Genomic DNA, 17,041 nt, shown 5'->3' with positions numbered 1-17,041 from the left:
ACCCTTTTATTTTTTTACGGTCATTTAAAATAAATGTAGGAGAAAACAAACAACAAAACAGTACCAAAATGATACCATGTAAAGTAAACTTGTGATTACAAATCAAAATCGATGAACAAGGACAAAATATAAATGAAAGAGCAAATAACACAGATTCTTTGAAAAACATTCTAAGGAGGATACTCTCAGGTGTTCCAGAAGTGTAAGTGTCTTCAACTCTATCCACATTGGTTATGTAAATCTTGCTTTATGTAAGTAAGTGATGTCTTGTTCTGAAATGAGAATACTGTTTATGATGAGGAAATTACCAGACGTTTACACACCTAAGTTCATATCTTAAAAGTAATTTGTTTATTTCCAGAAGAAATAACAGTATTTTTTTTATTACTCTTCATCTTTCGAAACCCTGTCCTATTATCTCAGAAATAGTGATGTGGAGACAAGACTACAACTATTAAATCCATTGCCATTACACAACACTGTATATTGTGGAAGCGGGACTGTTTCCGTCTATAAATAGGAAATTAACATCAGGGAAATCAAAGTCATAACGTTCATTGTACCGACTGTTTAAACATAAAATAGTAAACCGCCTTATAAACAAAAAAATTCTGTTGTATGTTGATTGCTAATTCTGTTGAGTACAAATAAACTCTTTATCTTATATCCAGTTGACTTTAAAGAATGACAGCAAGGTATTTTCCTACAAATGAACATACAAATATGATAATGATACTTTATTTGTAAAAAAATACTGTTTTAAAGCATACAAATAGATTTCATCATTCAAATCATACAAAAAATATAATATACTTGTATTGTTTACAATGAATACAAAAATGTTGAAATTTCTTTTGTATTAGGTGTTATTTACATATGAACTATAAGTAAACATATTTATATGATTCACAGGATAAGCTAACAAAGTCAATGTTTGATGTGAAAACATCTCCAGACACATTTCATACTAAACGTAAACCTATTTACATTATTAATTTTCTATCTTAATTACACCTGGTAAAATGCATTTGAAAATTGTCAGTTGGTGGTTTATACACATAAACAAATTCTAATATCTTTGTATATTTCAACAATGCCTTTTACTGGAACTAAACAGCGAATACTGGAAGTTGGCGTACAAAGCATATAGTAGACACTGTATAATCTAGACTGTACAAAATACACACAAGTGAATATCACCTTTTAATAATTTAGAGTTTGATGCAGAAGTGCCAAACAATGCAACATACAGATGGGTCTCTGTTAGGATAAAAAATATCTTAATCAATAACAATATCTTCCAAATAATTTATGTCTAGCACTTCTGATGTTCAAATTGAATATGAACAGCATGACAATACCTGGACCAGAGTTGGACTTAACTCAATATCCTCTTGTTGCAATAACAGTGGTGAAAGGACTATTGACAAGAAAAAACTTCTGAAACAGTTAGAAAAACAGCCTTAGATAGAAGTTACCCACTTGTCTTGATATTGAAGAATTGAAGAACTGAAATTGTATTTAAATTACAACAGAAATGTATGAAATACAAAATACTCCTACCTTAGACCTTTGAATGAAAGAAAAGATCACAACTCTGACACATAAAGAAATGACAAGTTATCTGATACAAAGCAAATACAAACATACTTGTAGGAGTAAAGCAAATAAGTTTCTTAAATTCAAAGGGAGATAAACCTTGTTCAATCCAGCTGAAAAAATGAAAGAAAATTTTGAAAGTTCAAATAATACTACCATTCACACTTACATATAACAATGAAAAAATCCACATATGAAAAGACAACAATAACTTGTATTAAATAATAATGTATATATTTCAAAGAGTATCATAATATTGAGACCTTGGTGATAAAGGATTAAATGCAAAAATGATATGATTTGAAAAAATGGCAAAATTACACAAAAAAAAAAACAAAACTTTTTTGTGTATAAAATTGGCTTCCGCAATTCTTGCTCACTGTCATAATTTATTTAATCTTGATTTCGGAACCCTCAACTACAAAATACAGTAAGTGAAATATTAAAAAGATGTGGGCATGACAAAAAAAAACCGTTGAGACAGACAGACCGACAGACAAATGGACGGAAGAAGGGGAAAATATAGTTTTCTGGGTTAACCGGTAAGGAGGATAAAATAAATAGAGATGCTTTTGTCAAGAATTTTCACGATACTTTTGAATAAAAGCACATACAGCAAAAATCCAGAGAAAATGATAAAAAATGAAAGTAGCAATATGATTACTTTTTCAGTAATGGTTTGTATAAAACTCTGCAGTTATAAGATGTTGTGGATGATAAGAATATACTACCATCATATGACATTACAATTTAATTTAAAATACAAATGAAGCGCCCGTAAAAATATTAATTAAAAGCAAAAACTAAATAAAACCACAGTCTTGATATTGCACTAAAGAACAACAATTGAATACCACTTTTAAGAATATTTTTAGTAACACATATTTCAAATCTGACCTATTCAAGTCGCAAATGTAAACAGCCCGCCACAAACTTATACGAATACTCACAGTAGAGGTAAGTGATAATTTCAACTGTATAATGCAGTTGTTTTCAAGAATCTGAAGAGGCGAGTTAAGAACATTCAAAAGGAACGAAACAAAAGTAACATATTACAATTACGTTATAGGTTTGGTGATATTTTAGAAAGAGAAATTGTTAGGATCATATGGTGATGATTTTTATGTTTAAACATTGAAAATGTTGTGAAGAAGGACAAGATACCAAAACCTGTTATATTGAAAATGACCAATATTTATCAGAGCCACACTTACGGGGACTGAAATTGTGGAAAGTTAAAACTGTGTATCATTAAACGATACAAAGATGCAATTACTTGTATATACATATTTAACAGGAATGAACGGAATATGGTGCTTTGTTATTCGAGAAATACGTGCTAAAAATCGAAAAGATCTGTGATAAAGTTCTTCAGTTGTCTGAAATACGTACTTTCTTATATGTAATGATTTGTCAATCTAAACACTTCTCTAGTTACACGTTGCAGTTTTAAAATTTAAACACAGGGTCCTCGTATAAATCTGGGTGCAATTGGCCTTGCTCTTTCTAGTAAACTCCGAGTTCCTAAATCAAACCGCCAAAATCTGTAAATGAAACAAACAAACAAAAATATGATTTATTTTTGTAATTATTTCAATTAGGAACTCTAGGAATTTATTCTTCTGTTTTGCGCTAAAAGTAATATTATACAGGTATGTAATGAATTAGGAATCCATTTTCGTCTCTATTAAATAATATATACGGTTGTACTTACAGAGGGCCTTTGAAAAAGTAGATTTCTCTCGAGCTTATTGCCAAAGCAGCATCAAGGCCTTGAGGTACTCCAGGAAATTTTGAACTGGTATAATCGTATGATCCTGGTAAGATCTCCATGGTTTGTGCATTAAACTCCTGCACAAAGTACGTCTGTCAAATTCAATTGAGTAAAATTACTGTTATGTATATCGGTCATCAAGACAAACTCTCTATATACTATGGCAAATTATCTCCCTTTCGCATAAATGCAAATGTTGTTTGTTTGTTTGTTTTTTTTTTCGATATACCCCTCATTCTAAGTTTTAAGTTTAATCTTTGACAACAATTTATTTTAATCTATTCATGTACTACCATTTTTTTTCATCTGTTCAACAATACCAGTAGAAGATTGTTCTAACTAGAAACAAGTTAAAAACGGTTAGATTTGAAATAATGTGTATTGATTTTTAAAAATATAAATATATTTGATGTTTTAAATAAACAATTTTAAATTGATAAAAAAGAAGCAGTTCGTGAATTTTAGTAATTGAATAATTATTCTTGTTTTGTATAGAAATAATTCAAATACCATACAAACATATATATGTAAGTTGTTTTTTCTTAAATCATGTAATGATATTGTATATATTTGTAAAACATTAAATGTCTTTACATTTGTAGGTATAGTATCAACTAGAATTCATTTTTCCAATGCTTTGATATTCCATAACACGAATGCTTACCCCGATTATGTAAACTCGATTCTGACTCGTGGCAAAGACAGCTGTGATCTTTTCACGAAGATGCCGTCTTGCACGTGGTATATATTCAAGAACTGTTAGCTCCCGTTCTGAGACTGTGCCTGCTTTTATTTGGTATTTCCAGTTCAACGCCCCTAAAAGTAACAAACAGTTTACTGTCAAATCGATTTCTTAGTTCAAGGTAAAATGACAAAAAAATCCTAATTCAGCCAAATGGTTGATTTACTCGTACATTGGATGTTTGTGTATGGCTCATTTGAATCCTTGTATTTTCGACTTACTTCTGAAAAATACCGTGCCAGCGGAAGGAACATTTGTAACGTCGTCAAACCGTTCAGGTGCCTCTGGGAAAATATCTGAAGATCTCATTTGCTCGATAAATCCTGTATTTAAAGTCAGTCTTATCATATCACCGCGTGAATTGAATGCCAGAATATCACCATTGTCATCTGTATAAGGAAAAAAATACTAATACTTATTGTTTTAAAAAATTTGAAATAAAACTTTCTTAAAACACTAAAGCATGTTGTAATTCTTCAAAACATTTTTTTACACAAATTCTGCCCAGAAATATAAACGAATCATAGGATATTTTGGATTATGGGTCAAAACATAAACAAACACAAAAAAAGATAGCTTACCTCTCATTACACCTTTGAATTCGAATCGACATATATCTGGGGTTGTTGGTAGGGTAGTGGTAGGTATAGGTTGCGTTGGGCGTGGTACTGCTGTTGGGCGTGGTACTGCTGTTGTGCGTGGAGGCTGAGTTGAAGGCGGGGGTCGTGTAGTTATTGGTGGACGTGGGTCATTCGTTGAACCTATATGATTAAAAATCGTAAATATTCCCACCATGAAGCATCCCAATACCAATAATGTTTTACTTACGTCATAAAAAGATCCATTTGTCCTGAATTCAGTAAGATATAAAGTATCTCTAGTTACCCGCTGGTAACAGCATCCGATGAGTTTACTTCTAATAAAACATATTTTATATAGATTTTAGCAAATAAGACAAGTTTATAAAACTAATATTATTGTAAGGTGAGAATGCACCGATGTACAACGTCTTGTTAACTGTTTGTACTATAATTATCTTAACATAAGTGGACAGTTTCAGTTCAGTGCTTATTAATTCTTTGAAATATATACAACTCAAGAAAATACACATAGCATATTCAGTAAATAGTAGAATATACAAAATACAGCAAATATTTCGATGGAGATGTGAACATTCGCAAGATTTAATAAGCAGAGGATAAAAAACAATTTAAGGAATGACGTGACATAATCGTTAACACTTAAATTAGAAAAAAGCGCACCAAAAACAATGGAAAAGAGAAAATATCCTGACCCTAACATTTCGAACCTACAGAAAATGAACACATGAATACAAAGCATTTTATCTGCAAAACATTTAATTGTTTGTGATATCTTAAAATCCTTGCATTTCCAGTCAAGAAATGACACTTAACGCGTAAGAGAACTTTCCTGATAAAGCTAGCATAGTTAAAGCATTATCATTCTCAAATCCTCTTCGATTTATGCTTCATTGCATTTGTTTTCTTAATGAAAGTACCTGCTGTCATTCAGGACCATTGTCTCACACTTTCATTTTAAAACTGGTATCAATCGTTTGCACTTTAAGGACGTGCTGAAATTATATAATTAACTGCATATTTGATAGATTATGTTAGGGTATATTTTGCATTTACCGAACCACTGGCCTGGCGATAGATAAAAAAAAAACGATTATGAAAACTAACGATGAAGCATATTTAAAATTGAAAAGTATTTTAGTATTTCAAGTGATTTGTTTACTAAAGTTCATATTGTAAAAGAAGAAAAACTTATTAAAAATAATGAAAATTAAAATTGCACAAAGAACGATGATATTGTTTGTGTCGATTGTCAATCGAATTTTAGATATATTTTCGTGATAGATATCCTTCAATTTGCAAACTCTAATAAATAAAAGCGTGGAGACAAATAGAACTTCAAGTAAAGAATATACCTTACCGCCGTATAGCGATTGGATTCCTCTTATATCGTCCCAGTGAAGTTGATAATTTGGTATATAACCCGCATAGTAAGGCGCCATCAAAGCCTCGTTATTAGATGAATGTGCAAGCCCTAAGGAATGTCCAAACTCATGGGCGGCCACAGTAAATAGGTCAACTCCAGTTCGGTTAATTACCCATCGTTCATCGTCATCGAAATGTGCTACACCGTGTTGTGGGTAAAACGCATGTGCTAATACATTTCCTGAATGTAAAGAAAAAGTTGATGAGGATGCAATGCACATAAGTGAGATAGTGATAATGAACGGTTTCAGAAATGTCTGATGTTAAGCAAAGGTTTGCGATATTCCGATTCTTTACTTAGGCTCTTAATTTCCTGTTCAAAAGCAGCAAATAATAAACCATGCTTCAATAATTCGCAAAAAATTCAAATAATTCCAAAATTGAACAAAAGACACACAAGTGAACAGCGTCTTTTAATACAAATAAATTTGGAGTTAGATGCAATAGAAACAAACAATGAATTTAACTGCATCACACAGTTGTTTTGTCTTCCTAGGACTTCCTAGTGCTAAGAGACTAAATTGAGAATCCTACGAGGCGAAAAAAACACGTTATTGAAAAAACGTATATTTACCTAAATATTCTATGTCTTTGTGCGATATGAATCTCAATATGTTTGATGCTCGTTGTGTGCCTGTTGGTTCCATTGTCTTATTCCTTGTTCTCATTATAGAACATGACATTACTTACTTGGATTGGCCAAGGTTTACATGGCGCTTACTCTTTCAGAACACCTTGTCTTATTCTCCTTGTACTTTTTCAGGAGTCTCCGTGTAAATTTTTCTTTTGCCCTAGTTTTATTGACTTTAAGTTTGGATTATGCTCATGTTGACAAGTTGGTATTTTCCTTATTTTTGTATAATACAGTTGCAAATTTAAAGCGAGGAAAGTATCTGGACACATGACTGGATGAGAGCGATTGCCGTGACAAACAACATTCTTGTTTTATGTGATAGTTATATTTGATGCAGTAAAACAATGATTACTTACCGTTGCCATCGAAAGCAGACCCATCTCCATGATCCCGTCTCTCAAATGAAATCAGCATGTCAGCTTCGTTTTCATCATCAATGTATGTAACTTCCAATGAAGATACATCTGTCCACACTTTGAATGCACGAGCAATTTCTGACCTAATGTTATAAAGTGATGGTTATAAAAAGGCTATGTATTTTGATTAGCAGTCAAACAATTTATTTTCAACTTTTCTATCATTCTAGTAGAAAAATTGCTGTAGAAGACAATACCTGAGAACATTTAGATACAACGATTTAATCTTAACCTATCAATATCAGAAAAAGCGAAGAAAAAAAATCTTCTTTTATAATATTAATGTTATTACGGCTTTGTCGGGAAGTGTATAATTTGAATAGATAAAAACTTTTACAAATCAGAGAAAAGTTTTAGATATTTATATTGAAGGAAAATGTCATTCCTTACCTAATGTCTGATTGAAGCAGTTGCCTAGTGAATCCATTTCTCCTGAGAAATGTGTACGTCAGCCGCGTTTTCGACCATTTACCTGGGCCTGGAACAAAGGACAGTCGTGAGGTAGTATATTGAAAACGATATACCAGTGCATAGCTTTGTTATCAAATCTGAAAGTTATATATCTAATTGTCCAAAAGCAATTTGATTATAACAGGTTCTCCTTTTTCTTTATAAAATTCATTTTTTCTCAGGTTTAGTAAAATTACAAAGTTAAAGAGAGTGATGTTCCTCTGAAGTGATGATATTAACTTTTCTTTTCTCTACAGAAATTGCAACAATATTATTATAGTGCAACTTGTTGGATCGTGAAAGGATGAAGTTTTTAGAAAAAACAACAATGATTACGGTTAGAGTACAGAAACTGTATAACTGTAGAGACTGCTTGTAGATGTCCAGTCTTCGAGGTTTGACATAATCTGTATACCACATTCTTTATTCGAATAATGGCAAGGTTCATATTATGTACATGTACTTGAGTTTCTTATCAATTTATAGGGTTAGTGCACCGTCGAGTTTTTGACATTTCTTGTGACCACTTTGGATTTTCCGCGACCGCTTCCTAGATTTCAGAATATAGGCCCCTAATATTAATCGAGGAGTCCTAGAAGGACGAAACAGCTGTATGTAATGCATCTCATCTGTTACTCTATGATATCCATACCTAAATTTATGTTAAAGTCGCTATTCACCTATGTACATTTGCTACAATTTTTCAAATTGCCAGCTTACAAGAACTCTATTGACTAACCTATCCAGACTTGAATTAGCTTAATATAAATATATTGATTTAAAGGCATAGACCTTTGTTGAATACGACGGTGTTACACTGTTATAGTATTATCATGGATGAATGCTAAGTGTTACACTATTACAGTATTAGTACCTTGGTTGAATGCTATATTTTTGCACTGTTACAGTATCTGTACCTTGGTTGAATGATATGATGCTGTTTTGTTTCGGTATCAGTACTTGGTTGAATGCTATATTTTTGCACTGTTACAGTACCTGTACCTTAGTTGGGTGATATGATGATGTTTTGTTACGGTATCAGTAGCTTGGTTGAATGATATGATGCTGTTTTGTTTCGGTATCAGTACTTGGTTGAATGCTATATTTTTGCACTGTTACAGTATCTGTACCTTAGTTGAGTGATATGATGCTGTTTTGTTACGGTATCAGTAGCTTGGTTGAATGTTATGATTCAGTTTTGTTTCGGTATCAGTACCTTCGTTGAATGCTACAGGCTTAAATTGTCTCAGATCTCTTCTGGATCTTATCATAAATTTTGTCTCCGGCATCAGGAGATCGTTACATCCACATCTCGGCTTTTTCATCAGTTCAATTGTCCGTTTATCTGGAAGGCCAGTTACAGAAAGGGAGTTGAAGTTTTGAAAACGCCTGTAAATTTAAGAAAATAATTTTGTATAAAAAACGCGTTTTATTGCAACATTAGCTTAATTAGAATGAAATAGTAAACTTCAAAGCATTAAGATTTTCCAACTATTAATATCGAATAACTTAACAAAGACTTACTGAAAAGACATTGTTGCCAATTCTATACTTGAGTTTTCGTCATTGTTTGTTGTTGTGTAGCCGGACGTTTTCGCGGACATGATATTTTCGCTATCTTACGGTACATTAACATGGCGGGAAATAAGGAGACAGGTGTGTATTAGATGTTCTTTTACATGCAGATTTCAATCGTTGTTATATAATACAATCGTTTTATTAGAAAAACCCGAGTAAAAAGTTTACACGTTGAAATTACCTTGTATACGGTAGTGATAACTTTGCTTCCGTATTCATTATCAAAACATAGATAAATAAACCAATCAATAAAAACGTGACTTAATACAAAACAATTATAATGTCTTGAATAAGGATCAAGGAGAACCAATGACGCACAAGTGCATGACGCCCTTCTTTATATAATTAATGAAAAAATCTATCTTAGGACCAAACAGAAAATTACACTGTCTCATTAAGTCCTTTTAGGACTTTTCGGTGATGTTGCACGCCTTAATTGATAAATTAGATTACCTTAATTAATTAATTAGGTGACTTACAATAGGGATTAGGAGTTAATGATAAAATGAGATTTGTATAGTGTGAATACAAGGTTTTATTAAGTGAGCCCATTGTTTAGTCTCCTTGGTTACACGATATATTACGTAATATGTCCGGGAAAACAGGCACTTAAACGTGTTGAAGGTTACATACGCTGTATACAAACGAAAAAGTTACACATCGCTTATCATGAATGTTGTCGTGGAGATATATTTTAAATCCATCCTGCAAATATAATAGGAACGATATTTTTTTTATTATCGTCATGTAACTCAAAACTATAAAAAAATATGATAATTTTGCATAACTTATCCTCAAAGTTAACATGTTTTTTCTTTCTTTGGAGGAAAAACTCTTAAAAGAGTAATTTTCGATAATCTTCAGAAAAGTTGATTTAGACTATAAAACTTTGGTAAATGAAAATTAATGAAAATATATTGTAAATGCAGGCTTACATACCATTTAGAAGGAACAAAGTATTGAATGAAACAGGAAAAGCGGATGCTGGATACAATTCAACTAATTTTCTGTCTGACACCAAGTGATGTTATTTTATTGACTTTTCTGTCAAATATTACATATTATCATTCTCATATAGCACAATAGGGCATACGGTAGCATAGTCTCAAAAATGACCCACTTAAACGATGCACGTTGAAAATGCATTATTTACTTAAACGTAATTAGCAAGAAAAACACTTATATATGATCGTTTCCAAAATACATTATTATGGACAACATTATGACGCCAGAATATAGACAACAGCTGTGATGTCACAATTTCACATATCATGCCTTAGATATATCGCCAAATAGTCATCTTGCCCATCTATTCACAATACATTATTGATATTATAATAAATATGATCTCCATACACTTTTCTCCATATAATGTAATACTGATAAAAACAGCATGCCTAGGATCTTCATCTAAACAGTTTGTAGCTCAACGATTCTGCCCTCACACCAGTAGAATGATAAGAGTAAACCAAATGCAACCCTACATATAAAAATGTCGAACATGTGACAGGTGGAAATATGTCAATATTTGAGCCCTACCTTTATATTTTTACCGTTTGTTAATATTTTGATATTTTTAAGATAGTAACCTCACCCTAAAGTCACACCATCAGATTTCGATATAACCCTCAACCCAAAAACAACTTACTGAAGGCCTAGTTTCCTGTTTTCGGGCGAGGCCGGAATACCTGTTCCTGGCATTCTGTCCTGAAGGTATCCATACCTTCGACAGTAGTCCTAGGAAAACAAAGGTGCAAATATGAAAACATTCTTAAATAAGTAGTCAACAGTTAGTTATGGTTTTAAAATTGTTTGAAATTTGGGCAAAACGGGTAAAACTGTTCTTGTTTTAATTTTAGACTTGGCTTGAGAACGTTTTATTAACTATAACCATGATATAATGATAACGAACACAGCAGACTACTAACAACATATAATTACCTATACAGATTATTCTTTTAGGCTGGAAATGACATTTTGTTTAATTGTTTCGCAAAATACAAATCATCCACAGTAAAACCATTCGCGCGTTTACATCCGGGCCAACAAGAGTGATTAATATAAGTTGGAAAACCTTGTTTCGCAATCGTTGTAAAATATGTTTATTATTATATCCACTATATTCAGTAAGCTGACAGCTTGTATATTTTGCAAGCTTAAACGAGCATATTGTCTTTCTGAGAATGGACGATTGTTACGTGATTACTGAACTTCATATAAATAAAATTAAGTTGATGAAGTAGCTCAAAATGAAAACAGATTATTACATGTAAAGAATAGCAAGCACTCAGCAACACTAATCACATACCATCAATATCTTCATTAGTATTTGATACTATGTTGACATTAGTTTTACAGAGAGAGAGAGAGAGAGAGAGAGAGAGAGAGAGAGAGAGAGAGAGAGAGAGAGAGAGAGAGAGGGAGAGATAGAGAGAGAGAGAAAGGGGGGAGGGGGAGGGAGGGAGGGAGAGGGAGAGAGTGTGTCAGAGAGAGAGAGAGAGAGAGAGGCGGAAGAGAGAGAATAGAGACAAATGTACTCAGACAGAGATGCAGATATAATGAGAAACAGATATAGAGAAATATGGGTGTACAGAGCGCAGTTACAGATATATATAAAGAGACAGAGACCGGTATACAGGCAGAAGAACAACTATACTGAAACACAGTGGCATGAAGAGCAATTATGTTTGTACTGAGACACAGAGAAACAAAACAGAGAAACAGATATACAGAGACACAAAAAAGATATGCAAGAACACTGCGACTGATATACCGAGACACAGTAACATATATACAGATACACAGAGGTAGATATACATAGAAACAGAGACAAATATTTATATACAGAGACACAGAGGTAGATATACATAGAAACAGAGACAAATATTTATATACAGAGACACAGAGGTAGATATACATAGAAACAGAAACAAGTGTACAGAGAAACAGAGACAGATATAGATATATAGAAACACAGAGGCAGATATACAGAGAAACAGAGACATATAGATATACAGATACACAGAGGCAGATATACAGAGAAACAGAAACAAATATATATATATATATATACATAGACACAGAGGCAGATATACAGAGAAACAGATATAGATATACAGAGACACAGAGGCAGATATACAGAGAAACAGAAACAGATATAGATATACAGAGACACAGAGGCAGATATACAGAGAAACAGAAACAGATATAGATATACAGAGACACAGAGGTAGATATACATAGAAACAGAAACAAGTGTACAGAGAAACAGAGAAAGATATAGATATATAGAAACACAGAGGCAGATATACAGAGAAACAGAGACATATAGATATACAGATACACAGAGGCAGATATACAGAGAAACAGAAACAAATATATATATATATATATACATAGACACAGAGGCAGATATACAGAGAAACAGAAACAGATATAGATATACAGAGACACAGAGGCAGATATACAGAGAAACAGAAACAGATATAGATATACAGAGACACAGAGGCAGATATACAGAGAAACAGAAACAGATATAGATATACAGAGACACAGAGGCAGATATACAGAGAAACAGAAACAAGTGTACAGAGAAACAGAGAAAGATATAGATATATAGAAACACAGAGGCAGATATACAGAGAAACAGAGACATATAGATATACAGATACACAGAGGCAGATATACAGAGAAACAGAAACATATGTACAGAGAAACAGAGACAGATATAGATATATAGAAACACAGAGGCAGATATACAGAGAAACAGAGACATAAAGATATACAGATACACAGAGGCAGATATACAGAGAAACAGAAACATATGTACAGAGAAACAGAGACAGATATAGATATATAGAGACACAGAGGCAGATATCCAGAGACACAGAGGCAGATATACAGAGAAACAGAGACATGTAGATATACAGATACACAGAGGCAGATATACAGAGAAACAGAAACATATGTACAGAGAAACAGAGACAGATATAGATATATAGAGACACAGAGGCAGATATCCAGAGACACAGAGGCAGATATATAGAGAAAAAAAAGGCAAATATACAGAGACACAGAGACAGAGGCACAGAGACAGATATAGATATACAGAGACAAAGAGACAGATATACAGAGAAACAGAGGCAGATATACAGGGAAGCGGAGACAAGAACAGTAAAAGACAGAGAGGTAGAGACAAGATAGAGATAGATAACAGAGTGTACTTAATTGTTTAAACATTTAATACTTACATCGATTTCAAGATCTGTCATTCCATCTGAGATACCATATAAATGTATCAGTAAATACATGAAATGAATTATGTATTGAAATTGCATTGTTATTGTTATAGTATCACAGTTGACTATACTAGCGATAAACAAGAGTTGAAGGAAGTTAATGACTCTACCCTTCCGTTGTTGAAATCATACACAGCTAGGCGCCAATGTATGTGCATTTTCCGACCGGAAGGTTTGTAAGTGTAGTGTGAATTGACTATCCTCATCTACAGTTATCTGTAATACTTATTTCATCACGAACATTTATCGTTTTTGCCATATATGGCCTAACGAATTTGATCTAAATGTAAAATCACTCAACTTCAACAAAACGTTATCCACTCGCCTACAACATAATGTTATAATGCTTTTAAATGAATTTTATGTGGTATGTCATCACTTCCGTTGTGCATTAACCTGCTATTTGAAGCGGTACATATGACTACATTGATGGGTCATGCCAGTACATCACGTTTTTACTCCACTAGCATCTTGATGTTACGTAATGTTTTATTCAGTTTTTATTTGTTTTCTATTCTGAGCACCTTTGTAGCATGATGACAGCAAAGCCATTCTTTCCGACAGTTACGGGTATTGGATTTATTTCATTGAGAAAAAAATATCGATCGTAGGGGCATATACAGGTTCAACTTCAATTCACAGAGAAAAGTGTTTTAGGCAACAATTTGTTAATATGTAGCAGCGTTCTAAAGAGTTAAACTGTGATTTGAAATAAATGTATGCCTGTTTACCAATGCTATCAGGTAATGTCAATGATGCAACAGCTCTTGTCTAGAAAAATCTATTTCTGTAAATTTTCACATGTCACGTTAGCAACACGAAGCGTGAACAAGATGTATGAAAAACAATCTCCTTTATCATAAATGTTAACATCTTTGCTAACGACAAATGTAATCAAAACATCGTACTTAGACTAGATGTAGGAAAAGTGAGTTTCATAAATTTCGCTGTGCCGACATTCAGAGTCCCTTAAACAATTCAATATTGTCAGTTAATTAAGACAGCCTTGTTTACCTTTCATAATATGTTGACTGTTGAGAGCTGATGTGTCGATTAAAGAAAACGTCTAGTTGACATTAATTCTGTATGATATATAAATTGATATTTATCTGGATGAAAAAAGTTTTACATTTGTAATGTAACGAAGACATTTAGATAAAGGTGGTTTCATATTAAATATTCACAAAATATGAGTATAATACAAAGGAAATACCGAAATTTCATTATAATTATGTTTCCTATTTGTGATTGATGAAAGAAGTACAAAATGCATACATTTTCGATATACGTACTAACTTGATCATAACATAATCAATTTTCGTTATCTTACGTCAATAATTTTTTTGCTTATCAGCATTCACAAAGTTGTCAGGTTATAGAAAAGTTTTATGGGTGCCATTTTGGTTGGGAATCATTTTATATCTTAATATTTCAATTTCTACACAAATCAGACTCAATGAAACTACTTTATTTGATCTGTTTCATTTACCAATGAATTTGACCACATTAATATTGCCAGTGCGTATGAATACAAATATTAAGTAAGGGGGAAAAAAACTCCCCAACTTCTACTAGACAGGCAATATACCACAAGTATGAGATTACAAAAAAATAAAAATAAAAATTTAATTCAACATTTAATAACTGTAACTTACGTTTCAAAAGATGTGAAGCGACTGAAGCCTGATATTTCTTGCTCTCCGCTTCGGTGCCTGTAAAAAAAAAATGTCCGACACCGCTTCGTTTGCGAACCGGCGCACCACGCCTAGACGTTATTCCTCCGCGGGGAAAAATGCATACTGTCTTTGTTGCACACTATTATTGAAATTTTCATTAAAGTTGTCGAAAAATAAATTAAATTCTGTTCTTATTTAAGTTTCATTGAAAATTAAGTAACCACGATGAAATACATTTCAACCTGTCACAATAATCTGTCTTCAAATGACGGACTATTTGCTTGTATGACGTCAGACGATATGATGACAAGAAACGAAAATGAAAGTAGAAGGTAAATTGCGTCAGTTCCCATGCTATAGCAAAAAGAAGCATGAATTGAAATATATGGATTGAATCTTGCTTATGTTGATTTCATGGGATGATGAATTGAGTTGGTCTTGGGACAAATTTAATGAACTACGACGCAAGATTCAATCCTTAAATGTGGCATACCGTTAGATGAATTGCTCGTCAACATGCCCGAAAAACAACGCTCTCATTCAAGGACGTGACATACCTCCCTAAGATTTGAATACATGTCACAGGTCAAATATACTAAACAGAAAAAGAAAGGTAACACTACTTTATTCTGTGATTAATTAATTAACCCCTTCATAAATTCTTACCAATCATGTACGAATAAAGTAATTGATCAATTCTGATAAAACTGCAGTCATGGTTCATTAAAAAAATTTGCGTTCAGTTGATTTTATTCGACTGTAAAGGACGTTGGGGTCAATTTCTAAGGTAAAACCATTAGTAACGGGTATGGCCACCGTTTGCGAAGTAAACAGCATTGCAGCGTCGTCGCATGGAACTCGTAAACCGGCGGATAATTCGAGGAGAGATGTTGTTCCATTCAGCGATCAAGGCTTGGGCCAGCTCCTGCAAGTTTGACGTTCTCTCACGCGTCGCCCAAGAACGTCCCAGACATGCTCAATCAGTGACAAATCAGGTGATTTAGATGGCCAATCTAACACCTGTACGTTATTCTGCTGCAAGAAAGTTCTGCTGACGCGACTGGTGTGCGCTGGTGCGTTATCCTGTTGAAAAATGGCGCCAACGCCATGGCGTCTTAAGAATGGCAGAACCACTGGTCTTAAAATTTCGTCCCGATATCGAATGCCGGTTAAATAGCCATTTAACACAACAAGCCTGGTACGAGTCCCCCCACAAATACCACCCCAAACCATTACACTTCCGCCGCCAAAGCGGTCCCGTTCTGCAACGCAGCAGTTCGCAAAACGCTCCCCGCGTCACCTCCACACTCTGCGCCTTCCGTCACCGTGTTGCAGACAAAACCTGGACTCATCTGAAAACAGAACGACGGTGAACACGGGTCAAGTTACGCCGATTATTACGGTGACGTCGCAACAAATTGGGTCCAGTGTGGAGACGCCGCGCTTTCAATTGGTAGGCCCTCAACCTGTTGCGGACTGTTTGGGGACGCCCAAACAATGTCCTTGTAGTCTCTACTGCGGTTACGAATCGATTGCGCAAGTGTATCAATCGTATACGACGGTCATCCCTGTCGGTCGTTTTACGGGGTCGGCCGCTTCGGGGACGATCGGATGTTGACCCAGTTTGGTTTAAACGACTTACCAACTGGTAAATTGTCAACACTGCAACCAAATTGCCGTGCAACTCGACGGCGAGACCCCCCAGCCCGGATCATGCCTACAGCCCTTTCTCTCTGTACTTGTAACAGCCGGGGCATAATGATAAAGTTGATAGATAGCAAGATTCGGTGATTTCTAAGTTCTAAGGATCCTAAGAGTCGCAGAAAACCTCGTGCAGCTCTTTCGCTAAT

The 17,041-nt window shown here is 33.8% G+C and overlaps 1 protein-coding gene across 2 annotated transcripts; it reads right to left on the bottom strand.

Annotated features, from left to right (window-relative positions):
* Positions 1–770: 770 nt before the first annotated feature.
* On the bottom strand, positions 771–14,554 carry LOC132550908 (hatching enzyme-like). Of its 2 annotated transcripts, XM_060215009.1 has the most exons (12): positions 14,530–14,554; positions 13,468–13,493; positions 10,866–10,954; positions 8,856–9,028; positions 7,580–7,667; positions 7,130–7,272; positions 6,075–6,320; positions 4,697–4,876; positions 4,337–4,504; positions 4,038–4,189; positions 3,314–3,465; positions 771–3,143 (listed from the first exon to the last, which is right to left on the bottom strand). In XM_060215009.1, exons 1-12 carry the CDS (start codon positions 14,534–14,536, stop codon positions 3,056–3,058), a joined length of 1,512 nt encoding a protein of 503 aa, XP_060070992.1. In that variant the 5' UTR covers positions 14,537–14,554; the 3' UTR covers positions 771–3,055. The 2 variants fall into 2 exon arrangements, with proteins under 2 accessions (XP_060070992.1, XP_060070991.1); XM_060215008.1 differs by lacking the exon at positions 14,530–14,554 and having other exon boundaries at positions 13,468–13,561.
* Between the last annotated feature and the right edge of the window lie 2,487 nt (positions 14,555–17,041).

Source organism: Ylistrum balloti, unplaced genomic scaffold (assembly GCF_031769215.1).
Source record: "Ylistrum balloti isolate Yb309-2 unplaced genomic scaffold, AGI_CSIRO_Ybal_v1 Utg370158, whole genome shotgun sequence".
Classification (NCBI taxonomy): Eukaryota; Metazoa; Mollusca; class Bivalvia; order Pectinida; family Pectinidae; genus Ylistrum; species Ylistrum balloti.
The sequence above is the reverse complement of the archived record's forward strand: the minus strand, read 5'-3'. Positions and strand labels throughout refer to the sequence as shown.